Source organism: Strix aluco, chromosome 18 (assembly GCF_031877795.1).
Source record: "Strix aluco isolate bStrAlu1 chromosome 18, bStrAlu1.hap1, whole genome shotgun sequence".
Taxonomy (NCBI): Eukaryota; Metazoa; Chordata; class Aves; order Strigiformes; family Strigidae; genus Strix; species Strix aluco.
Window position 1 is genome coordinate 1,363,264 of NC_133948.1, and position 26,614 is coordinate 1,389,877.

At 46.5% G+C, this 26,614-nt stretch overlaps 1 protein-coding gene across 2 annotated transcripts in view; it reads right to left on the reverse strand.

Moving 5' to 3' along the window:
- The window catches only part of GRK3 (G protein-coupled receptor kinase 3), a 75,607-nt gene extending 49,684 nt beyond the window's left edge, over positions 1-25,923 (reverse strand). For both annotated transcript variants that reach the window (XM_074844690.1, XM_074844689.1), the window contains exons 1-2: positions 25,644-25,923; positions 8,293-8,369 (exon numbers count right to left, since the gene is read on the reverse strand). In XM_074844690.1, coding sequence (XP_074700791.1) covers positions 8,293-8,369; positions 25,644-25,756 — 190 coding nt within the window. In that variant the 5' untranslated portion in view covers positions 25,757-25,923. The remainder of the gene's footprint in view (positions 1-8,292; positions 8,370-25,643) is intronic.
- Positions 25,924-26,614: the final 691 nt, after the last annotated feature.

Below are 26,614 nucleotides of genomic sequence, written 5' to 3' on the forward strand. Positions count from 1 at the left end.
TCAGTAATTTAGATTCTACTTACCCTTCTCCTGGTTTCTGAGCTTTTCTACTGTTACTAATGAGTTATCCCACTGAGATGAACGAGTAGCACTGGCAGGACCAGCGAATCTGCTTTATTAGTAGTACAGAGCTATGCAGGTAAATCTCGTTAAAGTTGGTATTATGCCACATTACAGACATGGAAAACTAATATTTACCTATTTCACAGTTGTGTGCAGAGGCTTAATTGGTCTGTGAATTGTTTCAAAGTCTTGAAATTGATAAAAACTCGATGGGAGTGCAACTGTTTTGGACTGACTGAGAAATTGCTGGGGGGAGGAGGGGGAATCAAGACTACACCCTCCCTGTTTATACACAAGTATAAACATCAGAAATGGGCTACGAAAGCTCAAGCGAGTCCAAGCAGATAGAGAACACTATCTTTGGTATGGAAGTCGCTTTGCACTACATTCAGGATGGGTTTATAACATTTTAGCTCAAAGCTTTCCAAACTGGTCTTCGCAGGCCCTCCCTGGCAGCTGACAAGCCACGAAGGCTCATGAGCAGCTCTCCTCCCAGCAGGACCTACCTCTGGCACCCAGCTACGCTCTGTCCCACGGGCTGGACCTGCACAAAGACCTTCTGGAGGCCGCTGCGGGCCAGCTGCAGCACCAGCAGCGTGCTGGAAATGGCTGTCCCTCACCAGTACCCCCGCAGAGAGCCCGAGGCCGGCTGCCCTCTCCTCCTCCTCGGCTCCCCTCGCCGCACCTCCACGCAGCCAGATGCCATCTCCCCCGCACGCCAGTCGAGCTGCTGCGAAGGGAGCTGGAAGGGAAGGCCGGAGACCATCCCGAAGGCTGACGTGTGCAGCCACGGGGTGACTGAACACATCACCGAGGGAACCTCTGATCCCAAAGGAAGGGGTTCACGTACACACCTCCTGGGGAAAAACAAGGGAAACGTACAGAGCTGACCGCAGGCTGCGTGTCACGGTGACTGCCTGGCAGGTATGTTTGCTGAAAACCTAAACAGGGAAACATCCAAGTGAAATTTCATTCAAATAAGCTGTAATTTGTTAGCTCTACATACGTCACATTCATTACCTATCTTGCTCATCTTCTGTCCTACACCACTACTTCTGGAGTTCAAAATTTCCAGTCTGCCTGGAATTCTATCTAACCCAAAAATTGTGTAACTACACTGCTCTGCTGAGATAAAGACTGTTTTTCCCCATGACTTAAATGAACTATACTGTATATAGATGATAATATACATCAGCCTCTGCACATCATTTATTATGTGAAGTTCCAGATGCCAGGATATATATTTTTCCTATTCTGCAACTCCACTGGGAAATCACACAAGCAAGTATCTTCAGCCTCCACAAAGGCAGGCACGGGAGTGTATCAGGCTGCATCCCAACAGAGAAATGCTCAATTATTTATGATCAGAAGGAAAACCAAAATGAATACATACATTTTTTATAGTGACTTTAGATACTGTTTGTCCCTGACACACAAGACAGGCACCTCCTTAAAGCTGCCTGCAGGTAAAATGAACATAAAATCTACAGCGGGAACCTTCATCAACATCCCTCTAAATGATCTTCAATGCAATTCATGCAAGTATCACTTTTATTTTACCACAAAATAGAAGTATATTGGAAGAAATGTAGCTTCCAGTAACACTTAAATTACGACATAAAAGCTAGATCTTAAACCTAACATTAATTTGGTGAAAAAAAATCGCATACAGCAACCCAGCCTGAGTGTTATAAGGCGGCTCTGAGCGCGTTATTTTCTCTCTTTCACTGTCCACACCCTAGTTTGATACAATGGGGGAACTGCTGTGAAGGCACAGCTCCACTGTGAAATGCCTTACATTAACAGTTTCTGTTTCAGTTTACAATCACACAGTTTCCGACATCTACTTGTGGTTTGGTTTTTAATGTTGTTTTTAACTGATCATACGAACCCTGCAAGGAAAGCAAGGTTCAACAGCTTCATGAAGGCCTCCTGCAAACTATCCACAATCCAGGTTTTAGTCTAAACTTGAGTTGAAAATAAGAAGTAACACGAGAAAGAAGAAGATCAGTCTTCAAACAGTTTTTTTAAATATAATTTTTTGTTCACATAGTTACTTCCTGATTTTGATGGTGTCCACTTCTGTATGGTGGCTGTCTTCCCCGGGTCAGAAAAGGAACCCCAGAATAAACGCACTTGAACAAACAGCCTTGCTCTTACAGAAAACCCACCAAGCAAGTAACTGCTTTCCCTATCATATGGCTGCACATTACTTAACATCAACATGCCAGAAGAGAGTAAAATCACCGCAGTGATACAAGTCTCGTGAACGCTGTTAAGGATCATTCAGGCCTTGGATCAGTAGCTGGTGTACACCCCAAGGTGACTTTGGCTCTAAAAATACTCTCAGTTTTTAAAGACACTTTAGCACTGGCTTTTGTGCAGCCCTTCCTCTCACCACCAACCTCTCCCCGGAAGGACGGGGGACCGCGATCCATCCCTGCGGGGACTCAGGCACACGGGCTCCCCAGCACGCCCGGGCCAGTGCTGCTAGCTGCCACTAGCCCCACCGGCCACTCCCAGCCCCGGTGGCCCCGACAGCTCAGCCAGACCACGGGCAGAGAAACGTCGCTGGCACGACCCACCTCTGCTCACATGTCCCTCCCTGATGGCACAGGCAAGGCTGCGGCTTCAGAGTCACCACGAGCAGCTGGAAATGACTAGGAGCAAGATCTACTCATTTTGTCATCCCCTGCTCATTTGGTAGCCAAAACCCAGGTGCTCTTCTTTACTCCCAACCAAGTTTTATTGCTTTCATTGTTATTTCCTCAGAGGACTGTTAATTAGTTCAGAATGCCAACAGCACATAGATCTTATGCTTAAATTAAACAATAGCTTAAATAATGCTCTAGGGAGGTACTTTTCCCAGCCTGTTATTTTTAGGTATCTCAGGGAGCGCAGTGCGCTGTGCTACCACACTGGCAACAGAAAGAGGAAGAGCAAGAATGTTTTTCTCAACAGATTTTAACTCAAGATCCATTTAATGATTAGCATCAAAATTCTGAAATAATGAAATATGATGGGTCCAGAACTAGAGAAACAAGCAACAGAAAGCATGATTCATTGCCCTAAAAAAAAACCTCTTTAGCTGTTTTCACCCGTTTGTTGGGTTTTGGTTTTTTTGTTTGGGTTTTTTGTTGATTTTTTTTTTTTTCAACAGAAAGTTGTCACTGACAAAGCTGGAGGAAACAGCAGCCAGAACGGTCAGGAGCACATTTCCCTCTAACTGCAGAGGGCAGACAGAAAAGTCCCTCCCCACAGTTGTAGGTTGCCTGTGCAGAAGGAACTACAAAATAGACCCAATGCTCATCTGCTCTGGAAACTCAGCTAAAAGCTGTTGGAATATACACCAGCTATACTTAGCTGTAGCTGTATAAAGGGAGCAGATAAGAAGCGAGAGAGCCCCTCACAAGACAGGCGTGTGTGGGAAGAAGCACTGATACAGATGGCAAAATGCTCACCCTGGCTGGGAAGACCTCCAACTTGGAGCCTGCTGATTTAAGAGGATATAAAAGACAGTTAAATGAATCACCCCAGAAAGATCATTCTTCACTATACAAAAGTGGATGGTAAATAGGGAAAAAAAGCATTTGTAACTCAGTACATCAACTACAAGGTTTTTTAATTGGTTCTTTTTACAGGTGTTATATTTCAGGAAAATAAAACAGAAATTAGATCCAGCTTCGGGGGGGGGGGAAAAAAAAAAAAATGCAAGTTCCTTACTAGGCAAGGTGAAAAGCTTATATTGCAGTATGACCAGCTGCTGAAACAGCTAAAATATGTTCTGTTCTCATCTTTCCCCAAGACCCAAACCCAACGGCTCTGTGCAACAGATGAGAAACTGGGAAGGGTGCAGACAAACCGCCACTCCTGCCAGCTTCCAAGCAGCCACCTGAGAACCCAAGGCCGAACCTAAGACTCAACCTGAAGCTGTAGGATGCTTTACCTCCACATCCCAGAATTTCTAAGCCAACTTTATTCACTGCCTACCAGACAGAGGCAGTTTCTCAGAAAGTCCAATGTCAGACATAAGAGTCCCTGAACTATAACTGGCAACAAGTTTGCTGCAAAGCATTTAACTTTAATAACCACGATAATCCCGTTCTAAAGTAACAGGATGACCTAAATCACTCCCTTTAACACTTGGCAGTTAGGCTGGCTGCAGCACAGCCCCATCCACCCAGCAGCCACGCACCTTACAGCTCATTTCAGAACCGAAAGCAGCGTTTTCACACGCATGCCCACCCCGCAGCGCAAGGGAGCACGAGGAGAACTGCACGTGCAGTTTTAAGGCAGTGGAGAAGCAAGAGTGGATTCCACCTGTAAATTGTAGATATTAGGATATCAGAAAACGTCTCTTTTTCTAAAGCACACGCATAATCTGGTGTTGTAGCAAACAGGATGTGGTAAAAAGAAAAGTAGCTAAAGGTGGTTACGCACTCCGCTTCGAGACATGCTGTACTTCCCCATGAAGCTTCTGCTGGGGAGGAAGCAGCTTCTGCAGGAACAGCCGGCTGCTGGGCCATTATGCGCTGCCAGAGCATTTTTCTGGGTGGCTCTATTATCCTCACGTCCTCTGACTCATTAGGCGATTCTTAGAGAGTTCAGGATCATTCTGGAGTATCACCACTCCTGCAAACAGTCGTGCTGTCTTCAAGAGATGAGAGCGACCTATCTGCCTTCATGAAGAAAAAGATGTAAATACAGAACAGACACTTGTTTATGCAAATCTTATGAAGCCTCCAGACCATTCTCATCCCCAGAAGGGCTGCTGCCGCGCTGCTCGCTGATGGAGTTTCCTGCTCTTATTCTGATTCTAAAGGGCAGAGCAAAGGTTTTGGTTTCCAAGCCCAAGCTGCCCATGCGATTCCCTGCAGTTGCACACCTGGGAGAGGTGGCAGGGAGGGAATTTGGGCCAATCTTTTACAGTGGGCCCTGGAAAGCACTAATCCTAAAAGGATTTAAGAGCTCATTAAGGATAAACTCTTTTAGCTGATAAGACCAGCACCGTAATTAGACATAGGAAAACATCCATCTGGAACAACTCCATATAGGACATCAGAAAGACTTGTATCAGACAACTGATCAATCCCTGGTTTTTACTTGAAAGAAGGATACTGAAAAACAGAAAAAAAGACCTGGAACTGTAAGAAAGAACTGTGGTTTGGAAAAAAGAAGCTTAGCAGTCCTCACCTACATCACTTGCCAAGGGAAAAAACTGGTAGCTTGATGAAGTTTTACAATTAGTACATAGAGATAAAGCACTGTATACTAGACAGCTCTGAAACTGAGAAAATAAAGGCACAGGAAGAGCCAGCAGCAAGGGGATGAACCAGCAGAATTACAGCTCATCATCAGAGACTCGTTTGACTCGGGTTGATTTAAACCCCCTGAGCAGGAGCTGCCTGCCGCAGGGCGCCCGCCCCAGATGTGCACACGCAGGTCCGGCCTGGGCTGCGGTCGCCCCACATCCCTGCCACACAAAGAGATAACAACAGGAGTAAAAAGGTGATTAGACTTTTAATTACCTCACCATATTTATTTTCACAGCCTTTTGCATAACGCTTGCCTAAAATTGAAGGTACTTTACCACATGCAATTATGCTAATGTCTGGAAACAGAACTAATTTAATGGCAAAGAACAAGCTAGAAAACGCAATAAAATTTAAATGAGCAACCACACTAAGGAAATACAATATTTTCCAGTGCAATGCAAAGTCTTCTGTTAAAAACAGTCATGTTTAATCTTTTTTTTCTTCCATTCTAAATCCTTCTTCAGAAGAAACCAGCTTCAGAAGTAACTGAACTCCAGCAAAGTGGTCAGAGAGGACCTTCCCATTTCCAGGTACCAGAGGCAAGTACTGCTATGATTGTACCAAGGGGAGAGGAAAAGAAAACATCTCCAAATCTGGGCGAGAAACTAATCATGTTTATGAAACTCTGGGCTCTAAAACTCCAGGTTTGATGGCTACCAACATGGGGAAAAAAAGCAAGACATAATCCTTCCAAGGTTACAGTTACCCAACTGTAATTGCTGTAGCTGATCAATAGCTGCACCGTTGTTCGCTGTTCTGTGGAACCAGCTATTAATGAAAACTATTCAATTACATAAATAGAAACATCCATTACATACAAGCTGTTCTGTTTGACTACTATTTTTTTTTTTAACGGATGGGGGAAAAAAAAAAAAAGACAGACTTCTTCATTTCATTGCCACCAAACAGAATCAAACAGTTAAAGTCAGCCTGTATTTGGTTGCTTAAAATTCCACGTATTTTGCAACTGCCATGCTACAGCAAGGTATTAATGATTCAGCACAGCCATCTAAAGCGAAGCACATACTGAGAGATGTCAGTACAAGCAAACAAGGTATCTGTGCATTTACAGCATAATATTTTTGGCCAGAATAAAAAGCCAGTTTTTACGCACGAAGGTACAGACTCCATTTCAATTACTGTAATACAATGGAAAGCTCCCCGAGACTTCTGTGAACACATACTTCAGACTGGTGGTTCCACAAGCCTATTTGTACAAAGCTGTGAAATCCATTAATGACAATCTGTGATACAGGAATACTATTTATTTCAATCTGGCAATAGTTAGAACTCCCACTCCAGAATATTCTCATACGTGCTGAGCCGCACGTTTCCAGGAGACCAGGAGGGCTGGACACCCCTGCTCCAGCCAGAAGTCGAAGCTCCACCAGCCCCGAGATGTCCCCACTGCCCCACCTGCCCTGGGAAACAAGGCACAGTAGCGCTTTGGTTTTGGGCGTTTGCTTCCACTGGTAATGCCAGTCTCGGCGTATTTCAGACAGGAATAGATCCACTGATCTCCTCAAGGTCTTCCCAGCTCATTTTAAGGCTTTGTCCCCATTTTGCAAGACAAGAGCAGCTGTACTATCCTAGCAGACGTATGCCAACCCAGTCCTCACATCTACTGCGCAAAGATTTCACAAGCTCCTCATGAAATCCATTCCCCTGCTTTATGACCCATCCTACTACTAAAATGGTTTTATTCATATCCAGATTTTTTTTAATTCACATGTTAAGCCTCTGGAAAATTGACTAACCTCACCATTTCTGCAGCAGCTTTTTCTGGTTTTGGAGATTGTTCAACCTCACTTCTCTGTTTCATAGCCTACGTAACACCCTATTTCAATACTTCCCCGTAGGTCACATTTAGCAGACTGCTAAGTAAGATCAGCTCATTCCCACTGCTCTTTCCTGAACTCTTTCCAGCAGGTCCATGTATATTTTGTAGTCCAGCGCCAGGATGGACACAATATTCTGCCAGAAGAGGATTGCTTCACATGCCTCACTGGCTACAATCCTGATTTTATATTTAGTCGTGTGATCTAGCTGAGACAATACAACCTACGGCTCACTGTAACAGCCAAGTCAATTAAAAACGTCTACCTGACCCGTGGTTCTCCACCCTGTGTTTGTGTAATTACTTCAGCACAGGCGTAGAGGACGGTGCCTGTTTTGACCGAGAAGCACTGCTTTTTTCCCCCTCCTCTAGTTTATGGAGATCTTTTGTAATTCTGTCCTTGTCCTCGGTGTGGTTACAGCCTTTCTCAGCACACAAGCAGAATACAGAGGTTCTTCATGCCAGCATTCAGACTGTTAACTACAACACTGCATAGTAACTGATCTCTGACGCTCTTGTGCAAACTCCCTGGATACATCCCTCCACGTTCACACGGAAGCACTGATTAACTGTTCCTCAAGTCAATTTTCCCAACAGTTTCGCCCCCTCCACGCAGCAGTTTCACCCAGGCCACCTCTCCCTGCGTTGCTAGCAAGAACATGATGTCAGACAGTCAAGACAACACGTATGGTATCTGTTCTACTACTGCTCCCTTATCAACAGGACTTATTACCCCTGCAGAGAAAAAAAAAAAAGTTTAACTGATGTGACACATTATATTGTTGACAAGCCCATACCAAGTAATATAATTTTCTCCTCGATGTTTCCAAGTAATTTAATTATTTTCCCAGTAGTTTTCCAGAACATGAAGTTGACAGATTGCCTTGCTTCATCTTCTTCCCTTTCACAACATTTCATTTTACTGAAGACCTTTGTTTTACTAAGTCCTGCCCATATTCCAGTGTTCTTCAGACCATCTACAACACTGATTTTTCAGCAGTCATTACAGAGAAGTGGCAGGCAAACCAATCTTAAAAAATATTTACATGAGTAACATTTTACTGAAATATGACTTACCAATTCTCTGATGAAAGATCTTGTCAAAGGTTAATTCACCCCTTTCCTCAAGGTATTTCTGCATAACACTGCGGATACTGAAAGAAAAAAAGAAAAGGGGAAAAAAAAAAAAAAGAGTTATTTGAAATTGCTTATTTTAAACGTGACCTTTAACATATTTTGGAGAAAAGGATCACTCAGATGAAACATCGGTGTGAGAGACTGAAGCAAAATGAGATACCACTGCCCATCTATGCCTCAACTCGCAGCACGACAGGCAACCTGCTACTCCGGCTAAAGCCCACGAGAGTTCAGAGGACTATGGCCACTAACGACAACAGGCCTGTAGTCAAGGCACAGAGTCACATTCTGTGAATTCAACAGTGCAAATTATTTTATGAAAATTCCGTCTTCACCTATGAATACTCTTCCAGGCATCACCTTACTAGCCTAAAACCAGCCTCGCAGCCTCAATACTGTGATTTTTAAGGGTTTTTTTTAAAGGTTCTCAGAGTTTGAGGTACACAAGAAAAATCACTTTCCCCACTGTAAATATTAATCCTATCCAGTGTAGAATATAGCAGTATTGGTACTTATTCAGCGTAGAAGAGACACAGCTCTTACATTTCAAGCTTCACATATCAATAGCCTACACCACTCAGCGTGATGTTGCTAGAATTCCCCTTCAAGAATCTATACTTATCTAATGAAGTCTGAAAATGCTGCAACTGAGCATAAATTGGGGAAAAAAGCCACCAGTGATCGCACATAGACCCCTTTGCTGTGTGCCACTACAGAAGCAGGAGCACAACCATCGAAAGGAGAGCTCCCAGGCTTTCCCTGGGTCTGCCCAGCCGGGTTTTTATCCCAGTTGGGTATTTGTGGGTTGAATGGAAGGGCAGTACAGGGCTGCCACCAGGAGCTGGAGCACCAAACACTGGGTGTTCTTCCTCAAAAACTGAGAAACGAGACCGCAGGCAGGAGCACGCAGGCAGTATCAGGTGGAGCCCTGGCCTGGCCTTGCCTCGGGCGAGCTGAGCCCTGGGCTCACAGCACTTCCCGGGGGACATTCTGGTCATGGCTTCGTTTCTCCATTCTCGCATCAGGTTTTAGCTTGCACCATGTAAAATAAACGTACAAGTCAATCAAAGCTACATCAGGCTGTTAACACTGCAACTGCCATATATCATTTAGAAAATGAGCCAACACAAGCTCCATTAGGCCCCTAGCTTGGCTGCAGTGCACTTAACATCTATTTTGCCTAATTTATAATGTCACAATCACTCATTTAAACCACATTAACAAAGATTTCCTTTATTTGTCAAGTAACCTCAATATTCATTTTAATATAATGCCTATAAAAATTTCATATGGGCAACAATACAAGTCCATAAATTTTAAAATCAATGCAGCCCAGCAGTACCATGCCTTGGTAAAACAACTATATTGTCATAGTATTAAGTCAAAATTCCACTAGACGTTTTCTGTTTCCAATTTTAAAATTGGTATTTTCATATGTACTATTTATTTTCATAAAAATAACCACAAATACCCTGTATAAAGTACTCATGCCCTAAACAAGATTGTTAAATATCACTCACATTTCTGCAGAAGACTGAGCACCTAATCCTTGTAAAGCATGGACTCTGAAACTACTTCATGTCAGGAAAAAACTGAACAGGTCAGTTCTCACGGACAAATTTTAACATTTTCTGGAGAAGAAACAATAGATTTCTGTGGTTATTTCTCATCCATTTTTTTCCCCTAAAGCCTCCTCATTAACATGTACTTGAGCAGTTTTGGGCCACCGTGAGCAGCAGAGCCCTGCCCAAACAAGCTGAAGACCTCAGACAGTCCTGCAAAGGCTGAGACCGTCCCCTCTGGTGTGCTTACAAGGACCTGTCACCAGAGCTTCTGAAAACCCCCAGATACCAAGAGACATCCTTTCCATCAGCTCTGAGGAAAGTATTTGCACTCCTCCTCAAATGAGAACCTGAGGTCTGAAGTCTGCATGACTTGACCAGAAAAAAGTCTATAATAAAAGCCAAGAAATTAGCTCGAAGGCCCTAAACCCCAGTCTAGGAAACTGTTCTATTCATAGTTTTTATGTATATCTCGAAGCCCCACATGGAACACTGATCTATGAACACTGTGATCCAAAGCGAGAACTCCGGAGGCTAACCACCACATCAAGTTAAACAAGAACTGGGAGGGCTAAATGTTGTTAATCAGGTTTGAGATTATAAATTATTCAGTGACGAACTTGCTAGTCTTTTTATTTGTTCATTAAAAACTACGTCTACTCTCTGTGTATTTTAACAATCTAAACAAAATACTGATCTCAAACGAAGAGGAAGCAGTAAATCGAGATCATGTTCTGCACTCGGGAAAAGCAAGGTAGTAGAATAAAATTTATCACGTAATTGACAGAATTGCCAAGTTTGGCTGCCTGTTCTATGGGTAGATTTTTAAAAATATACATCCTAGCTTAACAGGCTTAAAGTGGTGACCGTAAAACGTAATTCTTCTCTTAAACCCATAAAATGTTAGCATGTTGATGGCTCCAGTTGTACCAACGCCATCACGTACTGGTGAGCACGGGCAGCAAAGGCAGCTGCCGCCCTGCCCGCCCGGGGGCTCCTTCCCCTGCACCCCTCTTCCCCCAGGCAGGCCTCCCCCTCATCAGTCCACGCTTACAGGACCACTTACGAAGGAGCCTGCTTTGCCCCACCGAGGACCACAAGCCGCCCCCTCCTCGGCCTCCCGGCTGACCCGAGCCCCTCAGCGCTGCCCATCGGCAACGTCCCATTCCCACTGACCGCTAGACCATTAGTAACATAATAAGCCTCTTTAATAATAATGACATCAAGAAAGCCTTCCTCTGCTCAAACAAGCGCACTGCAAGAAATTACATAAACATATCTTAGTCTAGACAATGGGAGAAGATAATGAAAAATTTAACGTATGACTGAAGGGTCCAGGAAAACACTCCGGTTGTGTAACGAACAAATCTCTCCAGCGCTTCTCCTCCTCTCCCTTGACATCTCGTACTTCTGGTCTGATGGGTAACATGTCAAAGGAACAAAACGTTTTTGCAGCTACAGAATCTGAACAAATCTGTAAAACGATCACAGGCTACAGGAGCCCACACTGCATTCCAGCTTCTAAACAACAGACTTTCACCTCTTCAAAATCCTTTCTCCTTATGCATATGAAAAAGTAGGAATAAATTACACGGAATGGATTAAAACTACCGAGAATAATCAACTTCTAATTCTCACATGTAAGTTAAAGGTAAAAATCCTACTGAGTTCAAAAGAAACAACACAGAGTCCATATATCCTCCAGAAGGATGGAAAATTTTTAAATGGAGCCTAGCACATTCCACAAACAGGAAGGAAGGTTCCCTCTCTGCCTTTGCATATTGAATCATTAGTTGCCCTACATGTAAACAATCTGGGAATAAAAGCTGCATTTCACAGAAAAGCAGCCATTTCTAAAAAGCTTTCCATATCCAAATATGCTTTCAGCACAAATAATGCACTAATGTGAGAAGTGGACTTTTTGCATAAGTTCATCTCAGTTCACAGCATGATCTACCTTAATAGCAACACTCAAAATAAGCAGAAACAAAAGCTGGCTAAAAATGAAATCCAGGGAGACTTCAGAAACAAAAGCATATCCGACTGTACTGGAGCAAACCCTTTTATCCATATATTCCTTATTTCAGAGAGGAAGAAAATAGCAAACAACAAAAATTTCAGAAACGCTCAGTTTGCTGTCCACGTACCACAAGTCAACTGAAATAACAGGACAAGTATATTTAGGGAAAAATCAAAAGTTGGGCTTAAAATTTCATGAGAAATGCAACTTGGACTCTGGATACCTCTTTGCTGGTTTAACCGGGACCAACCTCACGTGGTCCCCGGGAGCACGGTGCAGCCCTTCACCCCACAATCAGGGGCACGGCAGCACCTGCGCCAGGCTCAGAGAGAGCTACCGTAGCGGTGACACAGTAAAGAAGTTTTGGGAGAGATTTTATTGCAAATATAACGAGCACCTCGATCCCTGGCAATGCAAACGGAACCAGCCCAGCTGCTGCTGGGGGCTGCAGGAGGCAGGGTGCTGCAGCACGGCCGCGGGTGCTCAGCGGGCTCTTCTCTGGCAGCCCCACAGGAGAAACTGCCCTTAAAGAAAGAGCTGAACAAAACCACCAGGCTGGCGAAGCAGCTCAGAGCATGCTGCGTGCCCAGAAGCAGGCGGAGAGATGGCTATCTGCATCGGCATCAAACCATAAACTTTGTGAACAGCACAGGTCGCTCTAACCTGGTCAGCTCCTCCACCTCCCCCAAAAAGGTGGTTATGACAAGTGCGAGCTGAAGAATCTGTTACAAGGAGCTGCAAGCTGCATCCTGAAGCTCTAGCTACTACAGCCAGCATCGCGGTCTTTCAGACTTGATCAAAGAAATCCACTGAAAAGCAACCTCCAAGGTTAAAATACATTCTGTACTTAAAAAGCTCTCGCTGTCCCCGAGCACGCATGGCAGCATGCAGTCTGACAGGACACCGCCAACAGCCGCCAGGCCAAGGTCGGTACAGGCGAGATGCCCACTTGAAAGCACATCTTCTGAGGAACTAAGAAAGAAACACATTAAGTTCTTTTTAACACAGAATAGGAGGTGTGTACAGCAAGAGCACCGCTCATCCACAATCCTCCCTCCTGGGCGAGCTATACCAGCAGCACCAAACCAGGAGGTCCCTGAGAGAGGGAGCTCAGCGCAGAGCCAGGATCTGTCCTTGGCTGTGGCCAGAACCGCACACCAGTGCCGACAGCAATAGTTACTCCTGCTGTCCCCCCCCCAGCAGATCCATAATATTCCGTGACTCTAAGGATAAGCATACCTAGCTGAAGAAACCAACCTTCTGCTGGTGTACGATCTGCAGCCGGACAGCCCAAGAACAGCCCGTCAGCACAGGCAGCTGGGAGCACGACCGCAACGGACACGGGCGCACGCAGAAACTACAAGTTAGGGAGCAGAATAAAATAAACAGCGTTCCTTTTGACATCTCCTAAAAGTTCTGCTATTAATTTCTAAGATGCATGGATTCTGTCCCCACGGGTTTGTTATACTAAATTATGCAGGAGTTCTTCTGAAAGCATCTCGCACCTAGGAAAGGGTAAAGGCAGATGTGATGGTATGTATATGTATACATACTCTTACTATTGGAACTAGATCAAGAAGCTACTTACTACTGGCCTTCTTACTACTGTACCTTAAAGGAGCTTTTAATTATTTATCATAAAAGCACATTAGTTTTTCTCATAAATCAGTAAGAGTTCAGATTTGTGAGATATTATCCATTGTATAGATGCACACGCGCACACCACAGCTTGAAAAAAAAAAAGTTTGGCCTTATTGCAAGCATTAAAGAATCATCCCTACATTAAGAATGCGCAGTTACACTCACTAATATATTGATCTTTAAGCCGAAACAGAAAAAGGAGAACAGAAAAACAAAACCAAAATGAAATGGCAGCTTTACAGAGACTGGCCTGAGGAGAGCTGAGTTCAGTATTTAACTCTACCAACATTTCCTGTATCATCTCGGGCAAGTCACAGACATTCTCTGCCTCAGATCCCCAGTCTGCGAGATAAAGCTGTATTTCTTTTTTGACTCCTCTCCGTTGTCAGGGCAGGTATCATCCTTCTGCCACGTATGTATCCTGTACCCAGCACACTAAGCCCCTGATAGCTCCTGGCACGTCCAAAAACTACTCAAATGCTAACAATTATTTCAAGAAAATGCCAGATATTCAGCAACTGAATTACCACTGCCTTTGACTGCCAACCCTTTGCACTGCCCCTCGCTGCCTTCCTGCTCTCTGCACTTCGAGCATCCCATCTCCACACCAGTCACCTTCCATTTACTCGTCTGCTTTGTCCTCTTCCTTCTTGTTACCATTCCCCATTTCCCTTTTGCAGATCGCTCCCTCATCCTGTTCTCACCTTGCTTTCCGCACTGCATCTATCTTGTCCCCTCAGCCCATCCAGCTTTCATCTCTTACTTTCTTCTTCGCCTTCTCATTCTGCACAAATGCACCAGCCCGCACACGCAGGGAGGTCTCACAAAGCCAACAAAGACCTGAGCTTGCCGCAGTCAGAAAAGAACTAAACCTGCTTAGACCCAATTTCAAATGAAAAAAAAATCTGAAAGTCTGAAGTAAAATACTACCAATGCACCATTGGTAATACTTCTCCTGAGAAGTATTTTTACTGAGGTTTTGCAGGAAAGAAACCAAGTCACATAACAGAAGACAACAGGGAAAAGGAAAGAAACATCTCAACGTAAAGAGTAAATCTGTGTGAGTGATTAGTAATGATGCTATTATTTTCTTGTAATACGTTCATCACTGGCATGAAGTACCTCTCCAGCTGAACAGAAAACTCCCCTTGAACGAGACTGTAAACCACGATGAGTCACTGGATCACAGCCCCCGGGTCAGCTTAATGCTCCACTTCAGGGGTGAAAGCGAAGGGCAGGCACTTGATGCGAACAATAAAAAAGAATTAGCTTCCCTCCTATATGAGAGGTAAAAAAATAGCGAACATATCACAAACCATTCAACTTGTTTCATTTTGCTTCCTCTCAAGACCTGTACCCAGTTCAAAGTTCAGCAGAAGTTAATACTTCTGTTCTCAGATGCTGTAAAAGGTACTTTACACATTGCAACTCTTGTTTGAGCAATTAATGGGGACCATTAGACCATCTCATCTGATGTACTTATCTATTACTTGCAAAATTCCGTATCTGAAGGGGAAACAAATCGTTAGAAGACTGTGAAAGAGTATTTCTGGACAACAACGAAATAACATGGAAAAAAATATGTTCCTTTTATTCTTTTACTTTTGAGCATCCTGTAATATTACTCGAATACCCCTGGCAGCAACGCAATATCCAGCTGAATTCTTTATTTAATAGAGAAATAAAAGCGATCATCGATGCTGTGTTAATTAGCACACGTGCTCGTTCAAGTCCTAGTCTCGGCCCGACAGCTGAAGCAGCGATGGGTGAACCCAAACCTTCCCCTCTCCCAGCAGCACGGCCCATCCCCACGCGCACCCGCGGAACGGCTCCCGGTCACAGGACACGAACGGGGCCCTGCCATTCCCTATCCCTGTTCACCCATTTCTGTCGTGTTTTCTGCCTCTGCACACCCTCTAAAGTTTATGCTAAGCCCACTGCCAAGTCATTTCACTGCAGTGAACTAATGCTCTTATAATTGTCAAGGATGATTAACAGCATATTCCACCCAAGAACCCTGCTCGCGGTGGAAGGGATTAAAGCTCAGCAACACTTCCCCACAACCCCCCTCTGGTGCGTGCATCTCATCCAGGAGACTAAGCAGCTTCACTTATGCAAATTATGTTAATGGAGAAAGTTTACAACAAGGGAGCCAAAAACAATAGCTATGTAGCTACGGTGTCAAAATACGCACTATCCTCATGTTCCTTGAGGATCATTTGCATTATCATTGCTGAAATCTGAAACTAATATAAAAGCTTCTAAGTACATGAATTTTTCAGGAATAATTAGACTGAATTGTAATGTCAAGGACTTGCCCTTCCACCAAAACGCTGCTACTGAGAAATTACAAGAAAGAGAAAACGGAGCAAAATCACATCTCCTCGCTCCTACTGCAATTAAGTAATTTGTCAATCATAATCTTTTTTTTTTAAAACAAATACCAAATTACTGAAGACACGCCAGGTTTTTTTTTTTTAATCTTTCCTTATCTATAAAATGTTTAGAACTTTCTTTAAAAGTAGCGTGCAAGTATAAACATTAACTGACCTACCAAGAACTACAGCCAACGTTGACTGAAACACACTACGCTCGCCTGTGATTTATTTATTCATTTATAGTCTCAGGATGCAATTTTACAGAGACTTAAATGTTTATTTGCACAATCCAAATCCATCATAAAGTTGCTAAAATTGGACAAAAGATCCTGCCCCAAAGGCCTCTGAACTGAAAGTAAGACAGGGTCAACAAGTACAATTCAAAGCAATGAAGAATGGCACACAGCCACGACTTTCTTCTTTTCCTTTATAAAAGTGCATTTAAAAGGTTTAGCAATGCAAGATTGACCAAAAGTGAAAACTGTTACGGAATATTCAGCCTAAAAGTCAGATCTTCTCAGAACTCTTTTAAACAACAAGTTAAAACTACAGAAACGTTCCCATTATTTTTTTCTCCCCCAGAGGAAACACTCCCCTTTGAACAGGCAAGCATCCCTCCAGAGCCCTGCAGCCCCAACACCGCAGCAGCGATTCTCCTGAAGCAAAACAGAAGAAAAAGTGTAAAATTGTCTTCATTGATTTTTTGCTTCTCATTGTGCGTTTTAACCTGGCAGCTATTTTAAGGTCCCAGAAGTAAGGGAGATGTGAACAAAGTAACTGTAATCATTAGAACAATTTGGAGAGAAGACTGGGAAAATCTGGGGTAAAAAATAAAAATAAAAAAAAAAAAAAAAAATCAGAGGACTGATGCCCAGAATCGCTTAAATGTGAAAATGAGCAGAATGTGATGGGGAAGACACGGGGAAGCCAGGCTGGAGACTTAAGAAAAACAGCAGCTGATGAGAAGGTCAGAAAGTTTTGCCACCTCCCAGGCACTCCCTCGGCTGTCCTTGTCACCCACCGAGCGCTGGGCATCGAAGCCAGGAAAGCCAAAACGCTGAAGTGCAGCCAGCAAACCACCACCGCCCAAACCCAACTCCTTCCTGACCGGTTCTGCTCGTGGCACAGCCAGTCTTGTTTTACCAGACACTTAAGGCCTCAAGAGTAAAACGCCTACCCACGTTTTGTCTTCTTTTCAGTTAAAGTTCAGTTTAACTGAGACTCGTATTTCACAGAGCTTGCTTTCCCTTCTGAAATTAAGACAGAAACGTAATAAACACAACAGCAGCCAAGTAGCATCCGCAGAGCTGTCACGTGGAGGCCGCACTCTGTGCTCAGCCCCGTGGAGAGGGGTTCTGAACCACTGAGCGCTTTACTGGGTTCCCCAGTTCTTCCTGATTTTCTGGGAGGAAGTGGAAGCTACTGGGAGCTCTTTTCTCCTCCGCACCTTAAGCAGGGGCGGCAGGTCCTGGTGGGTGACGAGCACCCGTCCGTTCCCAGCTCCACGCAGAGCTCCGTGTGTCCCCCAGAGCTGCAGCGAAGCGCGGGGAGCTCGGGGCGCAGCGTATCGCACACACGCTGCATCAGCCGGGCCGACTTTCCACCAGCGCTTCGTGAAGGCTTTGATTTGCACAGCTCGACCAGCTCCTGGGAAATCCGCCCTCTCCCCAGCGCCTTTCTCAACAGGACATGACACGTGCTGACAGGACAAATTCCTGGCGCACTGGAAGGGGACTTGGGGGGTTTCTATATGGAAGTGGTTTCTCCTCACACTCTCAGAAATGTGTATTTATTTATGCAAGGCATATTTATATGGGTGTTTACTCAGTACTGGAATGATTTTCTTGGAGAAACTAGTAAGCATGGGGTGAAGCTCTTTCTGTGGAAAACAGCTGTATTTTCTAAAGCTAGAAACTGCTGCTCTTACATCAATTTAGTTCAATTAAATTATTTGGTTTATGCACCTGGACCTGACGGCTCCTGATAGGCTTTCTTCTAATTTTATTAATTACCCCCCCAAAAAAAGCTATTATTGATAAGAAGATTAAACCAGGCCATTCCACATGATTTCACCAGAACAGAAGCTAAGAGCTGCAGACGTTCATTTCCTGATGTCATAGTTCCAGCAGTTCGCTGAAAACATTTCACAGGGGAAGGTCCAGGCACTGAAAAGCCGTCATACCTATAAAGGAGTAACAGCTATAAAAGTTATTAATTTTACTGACAAGACAAAATGTGCCCATACGCATCTCCCCCCACCAACACCGAGTGTGCTCTGCGTGCTGTGGCTCAGCTGATCGCTCTCCCGGGGTGCCCCCAGCCCCGGCCACTGCTCCGGGAGCACCCACAGCCCGTCTGCACCGGGCACAGGCTCACACCGAGGCGCCTCACCCGTAACACAACATTACACCTTACAGAAGCCTTCCCCCAAAACACCCCGAGAAACACCCCTCTGTTTTTAGCACAGTAACAGAAGACTGTACAGTGATCCTTTCCCAGATCACCCCCATTTACCTTTTTTCTTAATTAAGGTAATGACGCCCAAGGGAAGGCCTATATTTCAAAACATAAGCCTCAGCCTTAGAGCATCCCCACAGGAGAACTAATTGGAACGTCTCTCCTAAGGCCAGATCTCTCCTTCCTGCACCCAGAGACACTCCAAGGACTGTGTGTGCAGCAGCTGAGACAGTGCAGGGCCTCCACTGCTTATCTGAAGCTCAGAAAATCTGACTTCAACTCCCGCACCTGCCACAGGTCCTACATGTCAACAAAAGTACATAATTTATTTTCTAACCGGCTTAGCTTCTGATCTGTACAATATAGGCAACAGCCGTGCCCTTCTTCCACATTCTCATTTCTCGTCTATTAAAGCTGCAAGCGCTTTGCGACAGGACCTTCGTCTTCCCACGCACTTCTCTACAGGCCTGTCTTTTATTAAGGTATCAGACACTGCAGTTACAACAAATAACGACCCGAATTCCCAAGTGAGAGAACACCCAGCTGGTGCGGAGAGCAGCATCCGCAGCAAGCGGGAGCCCTCCTCTACAGGCTCCTACACTGACAGCCCATCTCCATCCCCAAGCACACATTTTTCCTGCTAAAAAAGTACTGTAGCACAAAGCTAACCCGAGACAAAAAGCAAGAACATTTTGTTAGCAGGCCTAGCTTTCCGTATGTATACTAAACGATTTGGAGAAATTCATCTTTTTACTACCTTCTCAAGCAACGCTTCTACTGCCAGCAAAGTCAGGAGGCTGAATTTCTAAACAAAACTGAGTTTTTAAGTGCTCTGTCATCTATGCTCACCCTGAGCGGGACTAAGCTATTCCACAATAAAAATACAAATGTTCGGTCTTTCTCGCAATGCTAGTTCAGAAAAAAAACCCCAAGGTTTTTTCCCCCCTCCTCAAACAGTTACCATATGAATATTCAAGCATGTCTTTTCACCCAAGTGAGATAATATATAAGATAAGCTTCAGTCTACATACTTCATCCTTCCTGAACATGTAAACTAACCTTTGAAACATATGCATTACTATGAATTGCACTGAACTGAATGAGCAATGGCTTTCTTCACCATAATCAGCAATAATAATTAATACTTTAAGTAAGGAAATAAAAAAAATTGAGGGACAGTCTAGGACACGAGACAAGCATGACAGGCAAGGGCAGCGGGCTCAGGCTGCTCTCTGGGTACCCCGCTGAGCAGCACGGTGCTCAGGGGGCAGGGGGACAAACAGCACGCTCAAGTGTCTCAAAAGCCCTCTCACAGGTATTTCTAGCACATGAAAATGGGCAGGTGCTCTGCTGTCTCACTGACACGAGAAGACATTCACCATCACAGAAATATTAGTCGCACCTACTGGCTGGCAATGCTTTCGGAAGTACAGTAACATGGAACACATCTGTTCAAGTAGTTTACTACCAGCTTCAAGAAAGCGCCCAGCGAACTATGAGATGCCCTGTGGAACAGGGACTCTCTGACCTTGAAGAGCACAAATCCATACTGCTTGCCTCCAACACACACCTCCACAGCACTTATCCTAGTTCTCAGAATACTCGCCAGGTGGACATCTCACGTCCAGTCATCTTCAGCTCTCACCAAGCTGTACTTCCTTTATTCTTTGCTTAAATGATCTCATTGTTTGAGTTGAACAAGCACAGCTGCAAAATAATAAATTAAGTTTATAAAACCACTTCATACAGAATCCTTTTTCCTTCTGTAGTTTCACAAACTACATGCCGATGAAACCATTTGGAACAGTCTGAGTGTCCTGCATGCCGGTTTTAATTCTTACTTCAAAATTTTCAATTCAATTTTTAGTAAGTCCTGGAAATGGCGTAAAAATATCAAGAAACAATCTTGCTTGACACTAAAAAGAAATTTTAAATGTCAAACAAAAACCTAAACTGTTTTGCAATTTTAGACAGCCAAGCTTAAGAAGTTCTACTAAAATAATTTACAGTCATTATTGCTACAAGCAGATGGAACAAGCTTCAATAAAGTACCACCACCTTACGGAGCTAAAGCTACTGTGACACAAATTCATCTGAATTAACCATTAGATCCTTAATCCTCCATATCATCTCCTATTTAATTCTGCATTCATTGGCACCATTTCTGTGCCAAGACCAGTAAATGCAGAAGCCTCTGCAAAATCTGGGCCTACTTTTTTCTGAAAACAGGAAAACAGTACTTTTGAAGATTTCTACCATTTGCAACCAGAGAGTGAGGAAGGAGCATGACATAGCACAAGGCTTCCCGGAGCCACTATGTTCTCTAAACAACCTGCGCATGGAGTAGGGGTTTGGTATCAACATCACCGGTGAGAGCCCGTCAGACCCTGCTGTGCCGCGCCACCAAGCACCACCACAAAAAGGCCTTCCAGGTCCCACGCGTGCCTCCGGAGACAAGGGAATGCCGACGGGTGGAAGGAGACAGGAGACACCACCCATGAACATGACAAACACTGCACCGACACATCGAGCACTGGCAGATTCATCACACTCAAGACGTCACTCGCTTCGTAACACGAGCGTGTTTTAGCGAGGGATTCAAGGGGGAGGCAAGGAACAGCACAGCCCAACGCAGGCAGCAGCTCTCAGCTCAGGCTGGGGAACGCTGGCAGCTGGTGGCACCAGCCAGCAGCAGTAATTGTCAATACCCCCACACCGAGGAAGAGACGTTCAGTGAGTTGTGCCACCTGCAGAAGCCCCAAACTGAACGGTATGTTCGAAGCAACAGAGACAAAGAAGCACCTAGAACAGACACAAAGGGATGACATGAGCGTAATAGCAACAAAGATGAAAACTGCACAAACAACTGTCAGGAAAATTTTCTTGGAGACAGCCCTCTTAACGAGTAAGCACAACAAGGAGGTGTTAAAGCCAGAGAAAATACCGTCAAAGTACCCGAGACTGACAGCAGAGACACAGAGGGGTTTTAGCCTGCAATTTAGATGTTACAGAAGTTTCAAGAAGTACAAGAACATGCTGAAGGACACATCACAGAAACAACTGAAATTCAGAGAAAGAGTATAGTAATGCCAAGAGAAGAAAATTGAAAAAACAGAAGCGATGCAGGATACAGTAATGATGCTTAACACCTAGCAGGAGATGTCGCTTGGGTTTCGACAATATTCAGCACTGTAACAGGAAGAAAGCAAATACAAATAGCTCAGGATGGAACTAGAAAAGAAAAAGCAACCTCCGTGCATTCAATGAACCTCAATTAGAGTTTTACCCAAGTCAGTTTGAATACTAGGGAAGAAAGCGAAGAGCACATCAGAGACTGAGAAGGCGAGAAGCAGCTGGGGTACCAGCACATTAGCCTTCACCTCTAGAGATAGCTGAGGAAAAATGTCATGTTAAAACTGTGATTTTGAAGAAAAAACGTGACTGAAACATGCCTTCCCCCCCACAAAAGGGGTAGGATTGAGAGGAAGGTAGGAGACCAAAGAAGAAGGTTGGGAAAAAAATAAGAATAAACTTGAAAGAGAGGTAATTTCTGAAATAAGCAGGTTAGAAAAGGTGAGAAACACCTACAGCTGCAGCAAGAGAAGCGGGCGAGGAGCCTGGACAGATGCACGCTATGTTTTGTTACCATGCCCTTGGTATTTGTACACCGAAAGCAGTGTAAGCTTACGTGATGTTTATAGTAAGGAAGCTTTAATGTTAACTTTCCTGGCGAGGAGGGCTGCAGCCAGAGCGTGGACAGCAGTGCTGCAGCAAGCCCTCTGCGAGCCCCGCACCCTCTCTGGTTCCAGTTACCTGATTTCCTGGACTATTTTTCTCAACTTCGCATGATGCAAATCCCTTACTCAAAACAGAAGAAGCTGCTGGTATACAGTGTTCTTCCCCTCCCTTTGACCAAAATAAGGGAAATCTAAAATTTACACAGAAAAGTGAAAAACTTCAGAAGTCTGCTGAATAACCTAAAAAATTAAGAGTGTGGTTAATTTACTCCTTTCCCCCAACACTTAAAACATTTGACAGCAATTCTGTTAAAAAAAGATTAAGGTTTCACATTTGCTCATATTTCAACACGTATGTCTTCTTTCCCATTTTAGGATCTATTTCTGCAGGTCATTCCGCCTTAGACAGCCCTTCTGTCCACCCATGCAAATCTACCCGCAAAACAGCCTTTTAAGAAACAACGTAAAACTAAAAGATATCGCAGCTCTCCCAGTTCTTGGCAAGGCTCTTAGGAATGAAAGGAGGAAACGCAGAAGGGAAGGAAAAGCAGATGACAGAGGATGGAAAAAGGGTTGTTTTGTTTTGGTGTTTTAAAAAAACAAAAACACGCTAAGCCTCTTCCTTAGGCACTCTTATCTCATTAGCATTTTCTGTCCTCTTTCTTCCCAAACTGTGATATTTAACGATTTCGGTACAAAAATAGTCTGAGGATGCTTCATGTAAACTCAGCAATAATCAGCCCCACGGCCAATAAACTCTTCACCCTCATAGTTTATTTGCTGCTAAGCCTTGGCCTGCAGCCTTGGAATTTATTCTGCCTGCACTACAGCTATTTCCTTGTAAACAGGAAGCCCCCTCAAATTTGCATTACAGTAAACTCATTTACTTCATTTAGTGTCAGTCTTATCTCAGAAAGATAAAACCCGACAGGTGTACCAGGCTCCAGCACAGAGGCAAATCGTAACAGGGGGGCAAAACCTTTGTAATATTTCTCGAGGAGATAACGTCAGCAGCACAGGACGCTGTGGCTGGGCAGTGGTTGCCCGCCGGAGATAAAACCGACACCAAACGCATTCCTGCGAGCAGAGCGCTGCAGTAAGGCAGAGACATTTATTTTCAAGCGTGGATGTGATATTCCAGTGACCTTCCTGCTATCCATCCCGGAGGAGGCCAGGGGCCGAACGCGAGACGGCTGCTCACAGCCTGGCGTTACAAAGCTGTGCTCACGCTCCTCTGAGGAGCTGCCCTCACACACAGAAATAAATAAAAAAATTATTTGGAAAAATTGTTTGATTTCCCCCTCGTATAAGAGGGGACTTTGTGTGTTGCATTTTTTTTTTTACTGTTACTATATCAACCTGCATTTAACCAGCCGATTTATATAATTTTAAATGAATCACTTTGCCAGTGATACAGAATATTTAAGTATACCCAACACACCATGTCTGTTTTAAGGAGAGGGATCAAAAAAAACCAACCAGAAACCAGCATGAAGACATCTGACACCAGAATAACGGTCACAATTTCCTACTGTATGAGGAAATCCCTGGTTTCAGTTAGAAGCTGAGAAGTTCAGTCATTTCAAGCAACCTAGAGCCGTTTGTGGTCCCAGGCTTAGGTAAGTCTCTGTTCTCATTTATGTCCACGCTTCCTCTCATTCATCTGCTGAGCTGTTTTACATGTCCCCCGTCCCGCAGCACCCCGGCACCGCTGACAGCTGCAAACCTCTCCCTCGCTTAAGGCTTCTCACCTTCTTCAGAGCACGACAGGCCGGGGGGGCTGGCAAACAACCTTTTTCCTTTCATATTTCATGTAACGTGCAAACAGGTTCTTCCACATGCAGCTCTAGGGGCGAGGCATTTCAGCCACATCACCCTTCACCTTTCCTCCTACTCTGCCAAACTTCCTCTTGCACATGCTGCCGTTTCCCACCCTGCGGAGCCGACCGCGGGTGAACCACCTCCCCGAGTTCAGGGAAACTACCAAACACCGACAAAACGCAAATCCTGGCGAAGGAGAGCAGGACGCCGCAGGTCCTCCAGGCCTGGTGCCGTGCTAGGAGCCTCGCGCCGTGCTTTGCGCGAGGGGATGTGGGTCCGGGCAGCAGCTCTCGAGCCTCGCACAAGCACCCAGGGTGCCGTTATTTCTCAGGGCATCGGAAGGACTCCTCCCCTGCGCACCCGCCGCGTCCCCACCGCTCACCTCCCCAGAGGGGTCACGTCCCCCGCTGCACATCCCTAAGGGCAGCAACAGCCACATAACCAAAGCGCTGATAAATATCAAGCTACCAGCGCTCCCAGGAAAGCACGCCGCACCTCAGGGTAGCACTGTAGGCTGAATTTTCTAGATATTATTCTTAAAAGCACGTACACATCCCAGGAGAAAAACAGGCACCTCCGTCTGTCCGGCAAGCCATCCTCAACCAGACCCTAAACATGACTGCCAAACTTCCTCACCCAAGGTTCCACCGCCTCTGCGAGGGGGGATGAACGTGGGGGCTGGCACCCCCCTGCCCCTCGCCCTGCGCTGCAGCCTCCCTGTGCTCCCCAGAATTCCAGCATAAAGGCAGCGAAAGGAGAGGGCTTGGGTGATCCCTCGCTGACGGCAGACAGCTAGGCTAGGCCACCCGTAGGCTCGCAAACTGCCTACACATTTTGCAGTAAATTTCGGTTTAGAGTCTTTTCTGTGGCAATATTTTGTTTGCTGGCTAAATCTTTGTTTTAAATATACATACACAGAGCTGTGAAAGAGAAGGAAAGCTTACTTTTAATTTCAGCAATAAATAAGCGATGCTCAGGTGATTTTATAACGCATGCCTAAGCGGGGACTGTCGTTCAGGAGAAAAAGCTGCTTTTCTTTTACCACCAAACCCCAAGAAAACGACCTCAGCTACACCGAGGCACCCGGTGAGACCCGTGGAAGCCCAGAGCGATGGAGCCGGCGGCGAGACCCGCACTACTTCGCCGCTGTTCACCACCTCTGCTCCCGGAGCTGCCTGCGAAGGGAAAACCTCTCCCCCGAGCCTGTCCTCCCTCCCCGCATCTCCCTGCTCTGTCGTCGAACCCCATGGAGCATCACCAAAAAAAAAAAAAAAAAGCCAAAAAAACCACCACAGCTCCGCAGCATAAACCAGCGAGAACGGTTTTACCGTTTCATTCAGCTCGCCGCTTCGAGAATTTCTCACCCGCCGGACGGAGCATCAAGTTGAGGCTGGAATCAACACCCGACCCGCGGGGGTGGCTTTGCCCCCCGGGAGAAGCCGGTTCCTCACACCTCAAACGCCCGCAGAAGTTGTTGCGAATAGACCCAGACAAACCGACACCCCCCCCCACCTTGCCCCGGCCGCAGAGCCGGGCGCTGCCGCCAGCCCGCACCCACCGGAGGCCGCGGGGTGCCCGGGCACGGACCGTTATGTTCGGCACCGGGGAGGGGGGGGGGGGGACGGACGGACGGACACACGGCCACCGGGGCTCCCGGGCCGCGGCGGGCCGGTACCTGGGCTCGGGCAGGGTGATCTTCTTGCTGGCCCTGGCCGCCGGGGTGCTCTTGCTCTTCTCCATCGCCATCAGGTAGCTGACATCGGCCAGCACCGCCTCCAGGTCCGCCATGTTCCCGCTCCCGCCGCCGGGCTGCAGATGGAGGCTCCGCCGGGGGCAGCCGCCCCCGAGGCGGGGGGTTGGCGGCGGGCGAGGCGAGGCGGGCGGCAGCTCCCCCTCCGCCGGTGCCGCCGAGCGCCTCCCGGGTGCGCCTGTGCGTGTGTGAGGACGGAGAGCGGGGCGGGGGGGGGGGGGGGGCAGCGGCCGCCTCCCCGCCCTCCGCGCCCGGGGCTCGCCGCCGGCCCTGCGCGCCCTCAGCCCGCGGCGGGAAACCCCCCCCCGCCCCCGCCGGGCCGGGCCGCGGCGCCCCGCGGGCCCCTCAGCGCTCGGCCGCCCCCGCCGGGCCCATGGCGGCGGCGGCGCAGCCCGGCGCGGCCCCCGCGGCTCGAAGCCCTACGCGGCCCCCGCGGCGCCGGGCGGGCAGGTCGGAGCGAGCCCGCGGGGCTGCGCGGCCATGGGCGGGCGGCGCGGCCGCGGGGAGCTGCCCGCCGGCGGCGTGAGGGGCTGCGGCGGCGGCGGCGCCTGCAAAAATCCGGACCTGGATTCGGCGGAGGCCGCCGGAGCGGGGAGGGAGGCGGGGGAGGGGGGGATCCCGGGGGCGGCCCTGAGGGGCTTCGCCGTCCCGCATCGCCCCCACCCTCCCCGGCGCAGGTGAGGGCGGGAGCTGGGGAGGCGGCGAGCGAAGCCCCCGCCGCTGCGAGTTTGTATCTCTTAAACCAGCGAGCGGCCTCGTGGTTTATTTCTAATCGCGGAGGGGGTTTGGGGGCTGCGGGGGCTCCCCGGGGCCCCGGTCCCGCTGACACCGGGGGGCCAAAAGCCGAAGCCGGCCTGGCCCAGCTGGGGAGCGCGGTGGCCGGCCTGCTCTGAGCC